Source organism: Chlorocebus sabaeus, chromosome 1 (genome assembly GCF_047675955.1).
Source record: "Chlorocebus sabaeus isolate Y175 chromosome 1, mChlSab1.0.hap1, whole genome shotgun sequence".
Taxonomy (NCBI): domain Eukaryota; kingdom Metazoa; phylum Chordata; class Mammalia; order Primates; family Cercopithecidae; genus Chlorocebus; species Chlorocebus sabaeus.
The window spans coordinates 58,340,922-58,360,126 of NC_132904.1; the positions used below are offsets into that span (position 1 = coordinate 58,340,922).

The 19,205-nt window shown below is 53.3% G+C and overlaps 1 protein-coding gene across 2 annotated transcripts in view; it reads left to right on the forward strand.

Moving 5' to 3' along the window:
• Nucleotides 1–17,530, forward strand: part of DCHS1 (dachsous cadherin-related 1) — a 33,630-nt gene extending 16,100 nt beyond the window's left edge. The window contains exons 3-21 of one of the 2 annotated variants that reach the window (XM_008008428.3): nucleotides 4,535–4,723; nucleotides 4,821–5,052; nucleotides 5,193–5,429; nucleotides 5,775–6,800; nucleotides 7,022–7,215; nucleotides 7,423–7,519; nucleotides 7,620–7,777; nucleotides 7,982–8,846; nucleotides 8,933–9,172; nucleotides 9,267–9,392; nucleotides 10,014–10,223; nucleotides 11,191–12,069; nucleotides 12,193–12,306; nucleotides 12,477–12,688; nucleotides 12,778–12,932; nucleotides 13,126–13,256; nucleotides 13,371–13,654; nucleotides 13,995–14,133; nucleotides 14,473–17,530. In XM_008008428.3, the coding sequence (XP_008006619.3) occupies nucleotides 4,535–4,723; nucleotides 4,821–5,052; nucleotides 5,193–5,429; nucleotides 5,775–6,800; nucleotides 7,022–7,215; nucleotides 7,423–7,519; nucleotides 7,620–7,777; nucleotides 7,982–8,846; nucleotides 8,933–9,172; nucleotides 9,267–9,392; nucleotides 10,014–10,223; nucleotides 11,191–12,069; nucleotides 12,193–12,306; nucleotides 12,477–12,688; nucleotides 12,778–12,932; nucleotides 13,126–13,256; nucleotides 13,371–13,654; nucleotides 13,995–14,133; nucleotides 14,473–17,084 (8,100 nt within the window). In that variant the 3' untranslated portion in view covers nucleotides 17,085–17,530. The remainder of the gene's footprint in view (nucleotides 1–4,534; nucleotides 4,724–4,820; nucleotides 5,053–5,192; nucleotides 5,430–5,774; nucleotides 6,801–7,021; nucleotides 7,216–7,422; nucleotides 7,520–7,619; nucleotides 7,778–7,981; nucleotides 8,847–8,932; nucleotides 9,173–9,266; nucleotides 9,393–10,013; nucleotides 10,224–11,190; nucleotides 12,070–12,192; nucleotides 12,307–12,476; nucleotides 12,689–12,777; nucleotides 12,933–13,125; nucleotides 13,257–13,370; nucleotides 13,655–13,994; nucleotides 14,134–14,472) is intronic. The other variant, XM_037999781.2, reaches the window with a different exon arrangement.
• The last annotated feature ends 1,675 nt before the right edge of the window (nucleotides 17,531–19,205 follow it).

The following is a 19,205-nucleotide window of genomic DNA, read 5'->3' on the forward strand; positions in this document are numbered from 1 at the left end:
TCTGCCCTATGTTGTAAGCTCCAAAATCTGTGCAGAGGGTGAGGGTTAATGAGAAGATGAGAAAGCAGAGTGCAAGAGCTGAGGCAGATGGTCTTGGCAGGTGAGGAAATTAAGATTGGATCTAGTGGAGAAATGATTTGTGGTGTCAGGAAGTGAAAGTCTCAAAGCTGTTCTGCAGGGCAGAGATGGAGATTCTACATACCGATGTGGCTTCTGTTCCCCAAAGAAGACACCAGAATTTATGAGGCCCTCCATTTCTTGTCAAGTGCTGGGCTGTGCTGGAAGAAATCCTCATCCCTGCCCTCAGAGCTGAGCCTTAATAGGACACTTTGGATGAGACATGAGAATGAGAGATAGCAAGAATTATCTCGATATCCAGAGCAGGAAGTCCTCTCAGGGGAAGAAGCAGGAACCCCGGACAGGCTGAGAAAGACAGAGACTGGCTGCAAGTCAGGCCTGGAAAAGTGGAGGGAACATGAAATGGAAAAGGCACTCTGAGACCAGGCTGCAGAAGTCCCTGAACACCAAGCACTGAGGGTTAGGACTACTTGGAAAGCAAAAGAGCTCACTGAACTTCTTTGGGTTTTTTTTGTTTTTTGTTTTTTGTTTTTGTTTTTTAAGATGGAGTCTCACTCTGTCACCCAGGCTGCAGTGCAGTGGCGTAATCTCAGCTCACTGCAAGCTCCGCCTCCTGGGTTCACGCCATTCTCCTGCCTCAGTGTCCTGAGTAGCTGGGACTATAGGAGCCTGCCACCATGCCCAGCTAATTTTTTATATTTTTAGTAGAGATGGGGTTTCACCGTATTAGCCGGGATAGTCTTGATCTTCTGACCTCAAGGAGCTCACTGAATTTCTTTGAGCTGGGAAGGGAATGATCAGGTTTGGTTTTATTAAGTTAGCTATCTGGCTTTAAGGGTGATTGGATCAGCAGGTGTGTGACAGATTGTTCCTTCATTTGTATATTCAAGATTTTATTTACATACTGTAAGCCTGGCACTGTGCTAAGCCCAGAGAACAAAGAAAAGAGACAGTCCTATTCCCAGGGTGGTCACAGTCTAGATAGGGAGACACATCAGTAACTAATGCTGCAGCAGGTGGCATATAAATGCTGTGGAAGCCCAGAGGAAGGGCCTTGAAGGACTAATGAAACTTTGCCAAATGGATAATATGAAGTGTGCAGACCAGAGACTCCAAGCCTAAGGAAAGAGCTGCTGAACAAATACCAGGACACATTCAGGAGATTGTATTGTTCAGGCTGGCATCAGCTGTACTGATGAGAAAGAGTCAGGGGAGATGAGACAAGACAGTAGACAGGAGCCAGGTCACAAATTCAACTTCATCTTTAAAATCATAGGGAGCAAGTGAAGGACTCTAAGCAAATCTGATATGTCTTTTAGAAAGATTGCTTTGACTGCACTATGGAGTATGGCTGCAGGAGAGAGGATAGTGGGCAGGGAGTCCTCTTAGGAGGCTGGTGCTTGGTGTCCTTATGTCACCAAACTCCACCAGACTCCTGAACATCTCCTCACGGCATAGACTTCCAGGCTAGCTCTGGGCCTGGCTGACCTCTTGTCCTCTGGCCAGACTGTGCATATTTGCTCGCCTGCTGCTGTGCAGCTCCACCACTCACTCTTCTATGTGTTTACTCTCCTTCTTGGCCAGGACCAATGGTCTATGGCTTCCAGACTTCTTCTCTCCTCACTAGTGCCTGAAGCAAGAGGGCAACTCTCCAGGTGGTTTCCTGGAGTTTTTACTATTAGCAACCATAGAGAATGAGGGGTAAAAATGACCATTTGGGGTTTACAACTGTTACAAGAAGTCTTAATGTTTGATTTATTCAATATAAATGTATTGAATGTTTACCATGTGCCAGTCACTGTATTAGAGACATGGAATACAGTCATGAAAGCATCACTCCCCTCATCTTAAGGAGTTTATAGAGGGGAGATTCATGTGCAAAGAAATAGTTTCATTCCAATAAAAACATTTCCATTTGGGGATATATATAAGGTACAGATAGGCAGTATGAGTGCTTTCCCGAAAGAAGGGACCCTTGAGTTGAGACTTAAAGAATGAGCAATTTATGAGAGTATCAGATGGGGTAAGGCTTCCAAGCAGCGGTGAGGTGCACAGAGGTGTGGGAGGGCCCAGCTTGTTCAAGGGCCTACTAGGGGTTCAGGATATCTGGAGTTAATACCGGAGATGGGAGGGTGGCAGATGAGAGTGCAGGGAGGCTCAGTCAAGTCAGAGGGTTTGAGCTTTTTTCTATAGGGAATATTGAAAATTCTGAGTAGAGGAGCAATATTACCAGATTTGTTTTTGCAAATGGTAGTCAATGTAGAGCAGTGGTTTATAACCATGGGAGACTTTGCCCCCCAGAAGGATATTAGCAATATCTAAAGAAATTTCTGATTGTCACAACTGGTGGTATACTATTGGCATCTAGTGGGTAGAGGCTGAGAATGCTGCTAACCATCCTGTAATGCACTTGACAGCTCCCATAATAAAGCATTATCTGGTCCAAAAGGTCAATAGTGCCAATGTTGAGAAACCGTGGTGTAGAGTACAGATCAGAGGGTCAGACCTCTATAAGAAGGCAGTCAAAATAATGCAGGGGAGCAATAACTCAGGACAACTCAGGCCTAAGTCAGAACGGTGATAATGGTGATGGAGAGGAACAGACAAATAGAGTTAATGAGGACTTACTTAATCCCTGGTTGATTGATATACCGGGTGAGAAAAAGGGAAGAACTGATTTCTGGCTTTAGCAACTGTGTGGATGGAAGAATCATTAGAGCAGGTTTGGAATGATCATGAGTTTAGTTTTGGGCTGGTTGGATTTAGGGTGCCTGTGGGACATCCAAGTGGAGGTGCTGAGCAGCCATCTGGATGTACAAGTTTGGAAATCTCAGAGGAGTGGTCTAGAGTGAAAGTATAGACGATGGTTGAAGACAAGGCCCTGAGAGTGTGAAGTGAGAAGGGGCCAAGGAGAGATTCCAGGGAACAGTGTGTAAGAACAGGCAGATAAGGGGAGATGGAGGAAGACTGGCAGTGGTGGTGGGGGAAGCAGTGGGTGGAGAAGCAGGAAAAGTAGTGTCAAGAAGTCATAGCAGGAGAGATGGGCATGGTGATGCATCCCTGTAATCCAAGCCACTCAAGAGGCTGAGGCAGGAGGATTACTTGAGCCCAGTAGTTCCAGACCTGCCTGGACAACATAGTGAGAGCCTGTCTTACAAAATAAATAAAGGCCAGGCACAGTGGTTCACGCCTGTAATCTCAGCACTTTGGGAGGCCAAGGTGGAAGGACTGGCTGAGGCCAGGAGTTTGAGACCAGCCTGGGAAACATACTGAAAACTGTCTATGCAAAAAATAAAAAAACTAGCCAGGCATGGTGGTGCACACCTGTAGTCCTAGTTGTTCAGGAGGCTGAGGCAGGAGGATTGCTTGAGCCCAGGAGTTCAGAGTTGCAGTGAGCTAGGATCACACCACTGCACCCCAGACTGGGCAACAGCCTGTCTCAAAAATAAAATTAAATAAATAATTTATATTTTAAAAATCAAAGCAGGAGGTACACCTGGGGAGGAGGTTGGGATGGGCATATGGAGTAAGTTTGGAGGCTGGTAGGAAGTTTAGAGAGTTCACAGATAAATGTCTTTCTTTTCTCCTTGAAATAGTGCATCTGATGAGAGCAAGGGATGGAATAGGGGCAAGAGGAGAGGGATGAAGTTTATTATGGCTTTGGGGCAGAAGGGGAGAAGGAGCTGACCAAGGTCGGACTGAGATGCTGAGCTGAGAATCGGCTGAAAAAGGAGACTGTATTTGCAGTGAAACCTCTGAGCAGGGGTTGTACAGGCCAGGAAATTCACTTCTGCCTTGTTCATTTCCAGTCAGTGGCCCTTGTGCCTTTTGGGTCACTTCCTGACAACTTCCCCGGACCACTGTTTATTGCTTTCTTCCTGCAGCGAGTCAGAGGGCAAAGGTCATTAACAGCTTCTGGAGATGGTGCCGCAGATGTACTGCTGCCTGCCAGGATTGGTGCAGGGGAAGTCTGTCTCCTGGAATATCCGGGCCCACAGCCACAGTAGAGAGTTGGAGCAGAAAATGTTTCCAGGGTTCAGCCATGGCGGGGTCTTGGTGTCTCTCAGGAGGGTAAACAATGCACAAGTCATTTCTGTCAAGGGTCTGGGCAACAATCAGAAGTCCTTGGCCAGCTTTCTCTCTAAGCACATTTTCTGGCTGAAAAAGGGGAACTCTCCAGCTTCCTGTTGCAGCGTATCATGACCCTGAGGTCCTTATATCCACAAAGAGCACTTTGTCACAGGCTACAGTTGTCAGTACCAGCTAACCCACTATTGAGGGCGTAATGTGTACCCAATGTATAAAACTTAGTGTGAAAGAAGGTTTTGTTACAAAGCAGGATGATCAGACTGTCGATTTACTCAGTGAAAAAAAATACGGGTAAAGCACCTACGGTGTACCTTGCACTGTACTAGGCAAAGAAGAGGGGACACCACTCACCCCAGCCTCTCCCTAGGTGACAGCCACAGATGCGGATAGTGGCCTATTTGGCCTCCTCTCCTATTCCTTGGGTGCTGGACTTGGGTCTTCCGGATCTCCCCCATTCCGCATTGATGCCCACAGTGGTGATGTGTGCACAACCCGGACCCTGGACCGTGACCAGGGGCCCTCAAGCTTTGACTTCACAGTGACAGCTGTGGATGGGGTGAGTCAGTAGACCATGGGTAGGTTGGGATGTTGGGGTAGGGCACTCACCGGGGTCAACCAAGGCTCACCTGACCTATGGCTGCATGTCCCACCAGGGAGGCCTCAAGTCCATGGTATATGTGAAGGTGTTTCTGTCAGACGAGAATGACAACCCTCCTCAGTTTTATCCACGGGAGTATGCTGCCAGTATAAGTGCCCAGAGTCCACCAGGCACAGCTGTGCTGAGGGTGCGTGCCCATGACCCTGACCAGGGGTCCCATGGGCGACTCTCCTACCATATCCTGGCTGGCAATAGCCCTCCACTTTTCGCATTGGATGAGCAAGCAGGTGAGGATCCTCCCATTCCTGGGGCCTTCCCCCAGGTCTCCCTCCCCACCTGCCTAAATGATGTCCTACCCACCTCTTCCATAACCTTTCTGGCCCTATTAAGTTTCATTATATATCTCTGCTTCTATCTTTCCTCCCAGGGCTATTGACAGTAGCCTGGCCCTTGGCCAGACGGGCCAACTCTGTGGTGCAGCTGGAGATCGGGGCTCAGGATGGAGGTGGCCTACAGGCAGAACCCAGTGCCCGAGTGAACATCAGCATTGTGCCTGGAACCCCCACACCACCCATATTTGAGCAACTACAGTATGTTTTTTCTGTGCCAGAGGATGTGGCACCAGGCACCAGTGTGGGCATAGTCCAGGCACACAACCCACCAGGTATCATTTAGCTTTATACCCACTTGGTGCCAGACCCAAATACCCCAGTATAACCCTCCAGCACCATCTGAAGGTACCTTAGAGTATCACAGCGCAGATAGCCCCTGAGTATAAAACACTCTGGTACCAATGCCCAGCACCTCCTTAGGCACAGTGCAGGCACACTGCTTCATGAGGCACAGGAATGTCACCTCAGTGCCAACCAACCTCTTTGCCAACCCCTGCCCCTCCTCCTAATATTTTGAAAGGCATGGGTGTGGGCACTGCCCATTCCTTCGTGGGATCAGAGTCTGGGTCCTGACTCAATAAGGGACTTTTTCCTGATCCCGTTTTCGTCCTCCCTAGGTCGCTTGGCACCTGTGACCCTTTCCCTATCAGGTGGGGATCCCCGAGGACTCTTCTCCCTAGATGCGATTTCGGGGCTGTTGCAAACACTTCGCCCTCTGGACCGGGAGCTACTGGGACCGGTACTGGAGCTGGAGGTGCGAGCAGGCAGTGGAGTCCCCCCAGCTTTCGCTGTAGTTCGGGTGCGTGTGCTGCTGGATGATGTGAATGACAACTCCCCTGCCTTTCCTGCACCTGAAGACACGGTATTGCTACCACCAAACACTGCCCCAGGGACTCCCATCTATACACTGCGGGCTCTTGACCCCGACTCAGGTGTTAACAGTCGAGTCACCTTTACCTTGCTTGCTGGGGGTGGTGGAGCCTTCACCGTGGACCCCACCACAGGCCATGTACGGCTTATGAGGCCTCTGGGGCCCTCAGGAGGGCCAGCCCATGAGCTGGAGCTGGAGGCCCGGGATGGGGGCTCCCCACCACGCACCAGCCACTTTCGACTGCGGGTGGTGGTACAGGATGTGGGAACCCGTGGGCTGGCTCCGCAGTTCGACAGCCCTACCTACCGTGTGGACCTGCCCTCAGGCACCATCCCTGGAACTCAGGTCCTGCAAGTGCAGGCCCAAGCACCAGATGGGGGCCCTGTCACGTATCACCTTGCAGCAGAGGGAGCAAGTAGCCCCTTTGGCCTGGAGCCACAGAGTGGGTGGCTATGGGTGCGGGCAGCGCTGGACCGTGAGGCCCAGGAGTTGTACATACTGAAGGTAATGGCAGTGTCTGGGTCCAAAGCTGAGTTGGGGCAGCAGACAGGCACAACCACCGTGAGGGTCAGCATCCTCAACCAGAATGAACACAGTCCCCGCTTGTCTGAGGATCCCACCTTCCTGGCTGTGGCTGAGAACCAGCCCCCAGGGACCAGCGTGGGCCGAGTCTTTGCCACTGACCGAGACTCGGGACCCAATGGACGTCTGACCTACAGCCTACAACAGCTGTCTGAAGACAGCAAGGCCTTCCGCATCCACCCCCAGACTGGTGAGCACAGAGACCCAAATCCTGAGACCCCATAACCTTATCCCCATCCTGGTGAACATCCAGACAGTATCCCCAACCCCCAGCTCCCATCTCACCCCTGAGAGTGAAGATTTAGCCCTGGCATTCCCTCCCCCACTCCCCAAACCCCAGCTTCTTAGGTGCAGGCCTCAGGCTCTGCATCCCTAAATATCTCATACATGATCCCCTTCTTGCACTCCCAGGAGAAGTGACCACACTCCAAACCCTGGACCGTGAGCAGCAGAGCACCTATCAGCTCCTGGTGCAGGTGCAGGATGGAGGGAGCCCATCCCACAGCACCACAGGCACTGTGCATGTTGCAGTGCTTGACCTCAACGACAACAGCCCCACCTTCCTGCAGGCTTCAGGAGCTGCTGCTGGCGGCCTCCCTATACAGGTATGTGAAGCGGCAGGACTTTGTCCTGAAAAGTGTGAGAGGGAGTGGGGATCTCCCCATAGAGCTGTAGACGTAGGTAAGAGACTGCCTCCTGGATCGGGTGTCGGAGCCCAAAAGAGGTTCTGCCTGCCCACAGGTGAGGGAAGCTTTATCCTGAGTTGTCTGAAGAACAGGAAAGAGACAACTAGGTGAGTTGTGTTCCCACAGGTACCAGACCGCGTGCCTCCAGGAACACTGGTGACGACTCTGCAAGCGAAGGATCCAGATGAGGGGGAGAATGGGACCATCTTGTACACGCTAACTGGTATGGGAGTGGAGAGAAGAGAATTGGTGGGTGATGGCATGCCCTCATGGCCTGCCCAGCTCTGGGCCCCAAGCCCTCATCTTACTCTGCCTGTCCCCAGGTCCCGGCTCAGAACTTTTCTCTCTGAACCCTCACTCAGGGGAGCTGCTCACTGCAGCTCCCCTGATCCGAGCAGAGCGGCCCCACTATGTGCTAACACTGAGTGCTCACGACCAAGGCAGCCCTCCTCGAAGTGCCAGCCTCCAGCTGCTGGTGCAGGTATGGCTGCCCTTCCCACAGTCTGCCAACCTCCCCTTGGCTACCGCTGTAAGTCCCCTTCAGTAGCTCCAGCTTCATGGGAGTCCTTGGGCTCCAGTAGTAGTCAGGTTACTGACCACTCTTTCCTACCACCTGGGAAGCCAGCCCAGATCCTCTTTTACACCGGCCCTCACAATTCTGTTCTCCTTCCCCGGTCCACAACAGGTGCTTCCCTCAGCTCGCTTGGCCGAGCCGCCCCCAGACCTCGCAGAGCGGGACCCAGCGGCACCAGTGCCTGTCGTGCTGACGGTGACAGCAGCTGAGGGGCTGCGGCCCGGCTCTCTGTTGGGCTCGGTGGCACCGCCAGAGCCCGCGGGTTTGGGCGCACTCACCTACACACTGGTGGGCGGTGCCGATCCCGAGGGCACCTTCGCGCTGGATGCGGCCTCAGGGCGCTTGTACCTGGCGCGGCCCCTGGACTTCGAAGCAGGCCCGCCATGGCGCGCGCTCACGGTACGCGCTGAGGGGCCGGGAGGCGCGGGCGCGCGGCTGCTGCGAGTGCAGGTGCGCGTGCAGGACGAGAATGAGCATGCGCCCGCCTTTGCGCGCGATCCGCTGGCGCTGGCGCTGCCCGAGAACCCGGAGCCCAGCGCAGCGCTGTACACTTTCCGCGCCTCGGACGCCGACGGCCCCGGCCCCAATAGCGACGTGCGCTACCGCCTGCTGCGCCAGGAGCCGCCAGTTCCGGCGCTTCGCCTGGACGCGCGCACCGGGGCGCTCAGCGCTCCGCGCGGCCTGGACCGAGAGACCACTCCCGCGCTGCTGCTGCTGGTGGAAGCCACCGACCGGCCAGCCAACGCCAGCCGCCGCCGTGCAGCGCGCGTTTCTGCGCGCGTCTTCGTCACGGATGAGAATGACAACGCGCCTGTCTTCGCCTCGCCCTCACGCGTGCGCCTCCCAGAGGACCAGCCGCCTGGGCTCGCGGCGCTGCACGTGGTAGCCCGGGACCCGGACCTGGGCGAGGCCGCACGCGTGTCCTATCGGCTGGCATCTGGCGGGGACGGACACTTCCGGCTGCACTCAAGCACTGGTGAGGGTTAGGTTGAGGGTGAGGGCGAGGAAGGTGCTGATGTGGAGTGTCGAGGTCCCCACCAACCTGCCTTACCGCTCACCTAGGAGCGCTGTCCGTGGTGCAGCCTTTGGACCGCGAACAACGAGCTGAGCACGTACTGACAGTGGTGGCCTCAGACCACGGCTCCCCGCCGCGGTCGGCCACTCAGGTCCTGACCGTCAGTGTCGCTGACGTCAACGACGAGGCGCCTACTTTCCAGCAGCAGGAGTACAGCGTCCTCTTGCGTGAGAACAGCCCGCCTGGCACATCTCTGCTCACCTTGCGAGCAACCGACCCCGACCTGGGTAAGACCTCGGGGGATAAATTATGAGTGGGATGGACTGGGGCAAGAAAGAGCGTTTTTACCCTCTGATCGCCCTCCATGCTGTCCCTCCTCAGGGGCCAACGGGCAAGTGACTTATGGAGGCGTCTCTAGCGGAAGCTTTTCTCTGGATCCTGACACTGGTGTTCTCACGACTCTTCGGGCCCTTGATCGAGAGGAGCAGGAGGAGATCAACCTGACAGGTACATGTTGACAGCACCCCAAAAGCCTGAGTGAGGTGTTGTAAACACCAGTATTACCTGGACAGAATACCCAAAGTACTACCTTCTAGAAGTTTTTGCCTAATGCCACAAAGCTCCTGTTACGTTTTTGGACCCTTTTGGGGAGTCAAGAGTTTGGCAGGGTGCAAGGTGAACTGACTTCTAGACTGCCACAACTGTGACCATACAAATTCTAAAATGCATAATGTCACAGCTGTGCCCTCCTGGCCTCCCTCAGATACCGCAGCCATTTAACAGAGGAGCATATTGATACTGAATATTGGAGAGGTCAAGTGACTTGCTCAAACTCATGCAGCTTGGAAGTGGCAGGGCTGGGACTTGAACCCAGATCTTTTCATACCTCATTTAGTGCCTTTCCTGTTACACCACCACTAGTCCAAGATATATCTTGCATGCACCAAGCATGGGAGGTAGGACACATGTATGTTTATGTATGCATGACACATGTGTGCCTGGGAGGTATGGAGAGATGGACATTTTCTGGTTTGTGTGCACCGAATGAACATATATGACCACTATGTGGTGTGGATTTCTCCATGTGATGAGAGCAGACTAGACTTCATTGATTTTGCTTTTCCACAGTGTATGCCCAGGACAGGGGCTCACCTCCCCAGTTAACTCATGCCACCATTCGAGTGGCTGTGGAGGATGAGAATGACCATGCACCAACCTTTGGGAGTACTCATCTCTCTCTGGAGGTGCCTGAGGGCCAGGACCCCCAAACCCTTACCATGCTTCGGGCTTCTGATCCAGATGTGGGAGCCAATGGGCAGTTGCAGTACCGCATCCTAGGTGAGAACCTTCCCACTCCCACTAACTCAGCACCCACTTGCCTGGTTCTTGCTCCTCCTTGGCTGCTGTCAGCCTCAGTGCATGTGTCTGGGTCTCCTTTTCCCTCGTGATATCGTTCACCTTTTCTTTCATGCTTATACCCAGTGTATCTGGGTATCTCTTTCCATGCCCTTTATCTCCCTGTGTGTCTCTGTTTCTATCTTCCTATTTCTTTTCTTTCTCATTTATTTCTCCCGGTAGAGCAGTCGTTCTCAAACTTTTTGGTCCCAGAAACCCTTAACACTCTTAATTTTTGAGAACCCTAAAGAGTTTTTATGTGGATTATATCAGTATTTACTGTATTAGGTAATAAAACTGAGATGATGTTAAAATATGATTGTGAAACAAGCCAATGAAGTATACAGCTTGCCAGTATTTCTGTGTAAGCACAAGGAAATACTAAGATTTCAAGTAACAATTTGTTGGACAGTAATTAATTTCAGAGATTAAAGCAGGTGTAACTGAAGATAGCCAGAACAGACTGAATCTCTGAAGACACACACATTCATGCTCTAAACTTTCTATCTAGAAAATTCTAGAAAACACAGGAATACATAAGCACACATTGCATTAACCAAGACATTATATCATCACATGTCATAGAGCATCTGCAAATTCTACTGTACATTTGTGAGATAACGAGAATAAAAAGGCCATATAATGGCTTAGTAGTGCTATGAAATAATTTTGATCTTATGCATATGAAAAGGACCTGGGGGACTCCTGGGGTTCCCAGACCACACACAGATGATACCAGCTGCTTTATAGTATCTTCTGTTACTTTCCATTTCTGTTTTTCTGTTTTTCTTCCTTTCTTTCATAAGTTCAGTTGCTTTTGTGCACATGCTCACTCTCTCTGCTGTTGTCTGTAAATCACCCCCATCCCCATGACACATGTATATTTATATGTGCATGCCCTTCTCTGCAGATGGGGACCCATCAGGAGCCTTTGTCCTAGACCTTGCTTCTGGAGAGTTTGGCACCATGAGGCCACTAGACAGAGAGGTGGAGCCAGCTTTCCAGCTGAGGATAGAGGCCCGGGATGGAGGCCAGCCAGCTCTCAGTGCCATGCTGCTTTTGACAGTGACAGTGCTGGATGCCAATGACCATGCTCCAGCCTTTCCTGTGCCTGCCTACTCTGTGGAGGTGCCGGAGGATGTGCCTGCAGGGACCCTGCTGCTACAGCTACAGGCTCATGACCCTGATGCTGGAGCCAATGGCCGTGTGACTTACTACCTGGGTGCCGGTACAGCAGGAGCCTTCCTGCTGGAGCCCAGCTCTGGAGAACTGCGCACAGCTGCAGCCTTGGACAGAGAACAGTGTCCCAGCTACACCTTTGCTGTGAGTGCAGTGGATGGTGCAGCTGCTGGGCCCCTAAGCACCACAGTGTCTGTCACCATCACAGTGCGTGATGTCAATGACCATGCACCCACCTTCCCCACCAGTCCTCTGCGCCTACGCCTGCCCCGCCCAGGCCCCAGCTTCAGTACCCCAACTCTGGCTCTGGCTACACTGAGAGCTGAAGATCGTGATGCTGGTGCCAATGCTTCCATTCTGTACCGACTGGCGGGCACACCACCTCCTGGCACTACTGTGGACTCTTACACTGGTGAAATCCGTGTGGCCCGCTCTCCTGTAGCTCTAGGCGCCCGGGATCGTGTCCTCTTCATTGTGGCCACTGATCTTGGCCGTCCAGCTCGCTCTGCCACTGGTGTGATCATTGTTGGACTGCAGGGGGAAGCTGAGCGTGGACCCCGCTTTCCCCGGACTAGCAGTGAGGCTATGATTCGTGAGAATGCACCCCCAGGTGGGTTCCCAGCCATTTCTCCCAGATTCGAACTCCCAAATGGGCTGGGGTTGCCCATTGAAAATGTCCCCCAAACTCTCCCAGTCTCACGCTCGCAGTCCAACAATGCCATTCTTTCTGCAGGGACTCCTATTGTCTCCCCGAGGGCTGTCCATGCAGGAGGCACAAATGGACCCATCACCTACAGCATTCTCAGTGGGAATGAGAAAGGGACATTCTCCATCCAGCCTAGTACAGGTAAGGAATAGGAGCAGGGGCTCTGTGCGGGACAGGCTACTGGGGAAGCAGGTTCTTTGCATCAGAGGAGCCTTTGATGGGTGAAGGGCTATCCTTGAGTAACAGGTCTCAGAGAAGGAGGCTCCAGGGCAAGCAAAGGAGCTGTCACTGATGCATTCTGCCTCCCCCAGGTGCCATCACAGTTCGCTCAGCAGAGGGGCTGGACTTTGAGGTGAGTCCACGACTGCGACTGGTGCTGCAGGCAGAGAGTGGAGGAGCCTTTGCCTTCACTGTGCTGACCCTGACCCTGCAAGATGCCAACGACAATGCTCCCCGTTTCCTGCGGCCCCATTACGTGGCCTTCCTTCCTGAGTCCCGGCCCTTGGAGGGGCCCCTGCTGCAGGTGTGGGGCGTGATGGAAAGATGGGGGAGCAGGGCTAGTCAGACTTGTCTGTGGCCAGACCAGTCCCAGCAGCCTCCTACCCTCACCAGGTGGAGGCAGATGACCTGGATCAAGGCTCTGGAGGACAGATTTCCTACAGTCTGGCTGCATCCCAGCCGGCACGTGGATTGTTCCACGTAGACCCAGCCACAGGCACTATCACCACCACAGCCATCCTGGACCGTGAGATCTGGGCCGAAACACGGTGAGTCCTGGCCCTGTGGACCCAAGACCCTATCTTGGGCCTGTCCAGTTTAAAGCCCTGCCTTGAACCCACCTCAGTCCCTTGGCCACATCCTGAATTCCCCAGCCCTAAAGTCTGTCCTGAGTGCTCCTGACCCTGCCCAGAGTTCCCCCTTATTGCCATGCCCCACCCGATGATGGTGCTTTGTACCCAGGTTGGTACTGATGGCCACAGACAGAGGGAGCCCAGCCCTGGTGGGCTCAGCTACCTTGACAGTGATGGTCATCGACACCAATGACAATCGCCCCACCATCCCCCAGCCCTGGGAGCTCCGAGTGTCAGAAGGTGAGACTGGGTAAAGTGGGTGGCATAAAGGGTGGCAGAAAGACATTTTTCTCCACCCTGCGGCTCAAGGTGGGGCTGTGTCCATGCCAAACACATTTGTCTCGTGTATTTCAGATGCGTTATTGGGCTCAGAGATTGCACAGGTAACAGGGAATGATGTGGACTCAGGACCGGTGCTGTGGTATGTGCTGAGCCCATCTGGGCCCCAGGATCCCTTCAGTGTTGGCCGCTATGGAGGCCGTGTCTCCCTCACGGGGCCCCTGGACTTTGAGCAGTGTGACCGCTACCAGCTGCAGCTGCTGGCGCATGATGGGCCTCATGAGGGCCGTGCCAACCTCACAGTGCTTGTGGAGGATGTCAATGATAACGCACCTGCCTTCTCACAGAGCCTCTACCAGGTATTGACACCCCTGGATCCACCTTCACCTGGGCCTGGGTTGTTCCTATTGGAGGGAAGTATCAGAGCTAGCAGCTGCTGAGGTGGGCTGGATGTTGGAGCTGATCTGGGAATGGGAAGGTCCCAAGTCCTGTGAACTACATCCTGGTTTTGCATCCTGTACCCACAAAGGGGAGAAGATGGGCATTTCCCATTCGAATACTTAGGAGTAGGGGCTCTGAATATTCCAAGTATTGGAATGGACGCCAAGCAGGGCTCAAGGAAGCAAGCTCCAGAACAGGCTGCATGGACAGCAGGGCAAATGGGAAGCCTGGCCATAAGCACTTCTCCTCACACTTCAGGTAATGCTGCTTGAGCACACACCCCCAGGCAGTGCCATTCTCTCCGTCTCTGCCACTGATCGGGACTCAGGTGCCAATGGTCACATCTCCTACCACCTGGCTTCCCCTGCTGATGGCTTCAGTGTTGACCCCAACAATGGTGCGTCTTTCCCAGGATCTGCCCCTTGCTTTTGACTGTGTTAGGCTATAATCTGACCTCATTCCTTGAATTTGTTACTCAAACTCTGTAACTCCTAGATGTCTGGCCCAGGGAGGACATTTCCTCCCCTCTGTCTTCATTGTAAGCCCCTTGTTGAGTGCATGTCTAGAAGCTGTTCCCTAAGCTGTGAAGCCTTGAGGCCATCCCCTTGTCTCCCAGCAGACAGGCCATTCCCTGAGTCTGACTTTCAAAACCATTTCCTAGATCCTGAAGGGTCACTCTTCTGTTCACTCACAGCCTTTGTTGAGTATGTTTCTTTCCCTTCCATTCTCATCTCAGGGACCCTGTTCACAATAGTGGGAACAGTGGCCTTGGGCCATGACGGGTCAGGAGCAGTGGATGTGGTGCTGGAAGCACGAGACCACGGGACTCCAGGCCGGGCAGCACGAGCCACAGTGCATGTACAACTGCAGGACCAGAACGACCATGCCCCGAGCTTCACATTGCCACACTACCGTGTGGCTGTGACTGAGGACCTACCCCCTGGCTCCACCCTCCTCACCCTGGAGGCTACAGATGCTGATGGAAGCCGCACCCATGCCGCTGTGGAGTACAGCATCATCAGTGGCAACTGGGGCCGAGTCTTCCAGCTGGAACCCAGGCTGGCTGAGGCTGGGGAGAGTGCTGGACCAGGCCCCCAGGCACTGGGCTGCCTGGTGTTGCTTGAACCTCTAGACTTTGAAAGCCTGACACAGTACAATCTAACAGTGGCTGCAGCTGACCGTGGGCAGCCACCCCAAAGCTCAGTCGTCCCAGTCACTGTCACTGTACTAGATGTCAATGACAACCCACCTGTCTTTACCCGAGCATCCTACCGTGTGGCAGTACCTGAGGACACACCTGTTGGAGCTGAGCTGCTGCATGTAGAGGCCTCTGACGCTGACCCTGGCCCTCATGGCCTCGTGCGTTTCACTGTCAGCTCAGGCGACCCATCAGGGCTCTTTGAACTGGATGAGAGTTCAGGCACCTTGCGACTGGCCCATGCCCTGGACTGTGAGACCCAGGCTCGACATCAGCTTGTAGTACAGGCTGCTGACCCTGCTGGTGCACACTTTGCTTTGGCACCAGTGACAATTGAGGTCCAGGATGTGAATGATCATGGCCCAGCCTTCCCACTGAACTTACTCAGCACCAGCCTGGCCGAGAATCAGCCTCCAGGCACTCTCGTGACCACTCTACATGCAATCGACGGGGATGCTGGGGCTTTTGGGAAGCTCCGTTACAGCCTGTTGGAGGCTGGGCCAGGGCCTGAGGGCCATGAGGCATTTGCACTGAACAGCTCAACAGGGGAGTTGCGTGCACGAGTGCCCTTTGACTACGAGCACACAGAAAGCTTCCGGCTGCTGGTGGGTGCTGCCGATGCTGGGAATCTCTCAGCCTCTGTCACTGTGTCGGTGCTGGTGACTGGAGAGGATGAGTATGACCCGGTATTTCTGGCACCAGCTTTCCACTTCCAAGTGCCCGAAGGTGCCCGGCGTGGTCACAGTTTGGGTCATGTGCAGGCCACAGATGAGGATGGGGGTGCTGATGGCCTGGTTCTGTATTCCCTTGCCACCTCTTCACCCTATTTTGGTATTAACCAGACTACAGGTGCCCTGTACCTGCGGGTGGACAGTCGAGCACCAGGCAGTGGAACAGCCACCACTGGGGGTGGGGGCCGGACCCGGCGGGAAGCACCACGGGAGCTGAGGCTGGAGGTGATAGCACGGGGGCCTCTGCCTGGTTCCCGGAGTGCCACAGTGCCTGTGACCGTGGATATCACCCACACCGCACTGGGCCTGGCACCTGACCTCAACCTGCTATTAGTAGGGGCTGTAGCAGCCTCCTTGGGAGTTGTGGTGGTGCTTGCACTGGCAGCCCTTGTCCTAGGACTTGTTCGGGCCCGTGGCCGCAAGGCTGAGGCAGCCCCTGGCCCAATGTCACAGGCAGCACCCCTAGCCAGTGGCTCACTGCAGAAAGTGGGCCGGGAGCCACCTAGTCCACCACCCTCTGAGCACCTCTATCACCAGACTCTTCCCAGCTATGGTGGGCCAGGGGCTGGAGGACCCTACCCCCGTGGTGGCTCCTTGGACCCTTCACATTCAAGTGGCCGAGGCTCAGCAGAGGCTGCAGAGGATGATGAGATCCGCATGATCAATGAGTTCCCCCGTGTGGCCAGTGTGGCCTCCTCTCTGGCTGCCCGTGGCCCTGACTCAGGCATCCAGCAGGATGCAGATGGACTGAGTGACACATCCTGCGAGCCACCTGCCCCTGACACCTGGTATAAGGGCCGAAAGGCAGGGCTGCTGCTGCCAGGTGCAGGAGCCACTCTCTATCGAGAGGAGGGGCCCCCAGCCACTGCCACAGCCTTCCTGGGGGGTTGTGGCCTGAGCCCTGCACCCACTGGGGACTATGGCTTCCCAGCAGATGGCAAGCCATGTGTGGCAGGTGCACTGACAGCCATTGTGGCCGGCGAGGAGGAGCTCCGTGGCAGCTATAACTGGGACTACCTGCTGAGCTGGTGCCCTCAGTTCCAACCACTGGCCAGTGTCTTCACAGAGATCGCTCGGCTCAAAGATGAAGCTCGGCCATGTCCCCCAGCTCCCCGTATCGACCCACCACCCCTCATCACTGCTGTGGCCCACCCAGGAGCCAAGTCTGTGCCCCCCAAGCCAGCAAACACAGCTGCAGCCCGGGCTATCTTCCCACCAGCTCCTCACCGCTCCCCCATCAGCCATGAAGGCTCCCTGTCCTCAGCTGCCATGTCCCCCAGCTTCTCACCCTCTCTGTCTCCTCTGGCTGCTCGCTCACCCGTTGTCTCACCATTTGGGGTGGCCCAGGGTCCCTCAGCCTCAGCACTCAGCACAGAGTCTGGCCTGGAGCCACCTGATGACACGGAGCTGCACATCTAGCTGTGGCCCAGGCTGGGCCCCGACCTGGGATGCGCATAGTGTCCCCAATGCAGGTCCCACTCTGAGCCTGCCCTGGGCAGCCTCGTACTATGACTGGCTACGGGGAGGCCACCACCAGGCCCCAGCTCTCCACCCTGAACTCCCCAGCCCCCTCAGAGCACTAGGACCATAGAAGTCCTGTTGGTCACTGACCTGTGACCAGATCCAATGTGGGGAGAAATATGAAGGAGGTAGCAGCCCTGGGTTCTCAGTGAGGGCTCCCTGCCCTGCACCAGCACCCTGAGATGGAGCTGAGACTTTATTTATTCGGGGTAGGGGGATGGAGGAGGTCCCTCCAACATGTTTGGACCCAGCTCCTTTGGGTTCCACTGACGCCCCTGCCCCTGCCCCTGCCCAGAACCAAGTGCCAATTCTCACTCTGGAGCCTTAATAAACTGCAATTTGTATCCAGTCTCCAGCTTTGTTCTATAGGGATGACTGGAAGACACCTGGCAGAGTATTGTGGATACCTCAGGAGGCACAGAGGGGTGGTGGGGTGGGGATGGCACTGGGAGCTCAGGAGCCTAGCCTGAGGCCGATGATCACATCTCTCTGCAGCTAATCTTCTCCTTCTAACATGGGCAAGAGGCCAGTAGGGCCTTGAGAGGGATCAGTTGGGTGTGAGAGGGGATCTTGGGGATGACCAGCTCTAGGCCCGAAATTCTTTTTTAAAATAAGTCGGGGTGGGTACAAGAGCAGTCAAGGGGTTTATTTGTTTTTTTGGGGCCACTAAATATCCACATTGTAATAATAGCTCAATTTGTTGAGCCTTTGTCATGTCAGGCTTTCTGCAGGTGGCTGTCTTGCTTCATCTCAGTGTAAACTTTCACAGTCATACAAAGGGATTTGGGAACCACTGGTGTAGACCATTCTTTGGGGGAGCCAGGCTGTGAGGGAAAGGCGATTGGCCAATGTTTGAGAAGTTCATGGGACTGAGGAAATTAGAAAAAAAAAAAAAGTGGTCAAAGAGAAATGTTTCTGAGCATGATGCTAGTAAATACAGCTCTAGGATCCAAGCTTAGTGGGAAACTGGAGGGATCAATGGACAGGAGGAAGTCAGATTAATAGGAGTAAGGAAAAACAATAGCTTGAAAAAACAGAAGGTTATAGTCTAAGAAAGGATTCTATAATTATAATTTCAAAGGTAGAGCAGTTTTGAGAGAGAGCAAGCCCAAGTGTAGCCATGGGACTGGTTTGCTTCAGTGAAGTGAAGGTAATACTCTTTAGGTTTAATGAGATGAAGAAATGGAAGGTTAGGGTGTTGAATGGGTCTTTTACCTAGATAATTTGATCATCTAGGTCAAATGATCGCAGGAATTGGGATGGAGAGAAAAGTGAAGTGCGGTAATCTTCAGCGTGGGAATATGATCTATAGGTTAATGGATATCAGTGGCCTATAGGACAACAGCAAGAGTAGAGGGATCTATCTAAAAAGTATTGAGGTCAGAACAAGGGATTTCACATGAGTATAGGATTAATGGTTTTGGAAGTTAAAATGACACTGCTGACACCATCTTCCATATGGATTTTTTGGGGAAAAAAATGCTTAGGAAGACTGGAAGGGAACTGAATCCTCAGGGTTTTAACTCTCATTGAAAATCTTCTTGTAATGACCCCAATTCGAAGCAGTAAACTCAGACCTTGTGGGCTTTGAGTTACCATTAGAAAGAAGCAAAGGTCTGTTTCCATTTTATCCACCTGAGCCCACTAAACAAGATGCAAGATTCCTCCATGGCCCTTGGAACAAAGTTGATTTCCTTGAAAACCTTGGGAACCCGTAATAAACAGGACCCCAGCTGATTGTAGATCTCCTGGGAAGCTACTTAAAACTGGAAACTGATTAGAATAAAAGGATCTTGATCTTGCAAAAGCTCTACTCTGTTCATAAATGTAGTCCTAAAATGAACACAAAATTGATAATATGGGGACATAGAGGATAAAGGAGGAAAAAATTTTTTCACTGCAATATTTCAAGGCAGATCACATTTATATAAGTCTCCATATTGTAAATGCAGAAACCTAGGCTCTGAGAGGTTATTTTGCTGATATCATATAGCTAGGAAGAACCCCGGTCTGTGGGTC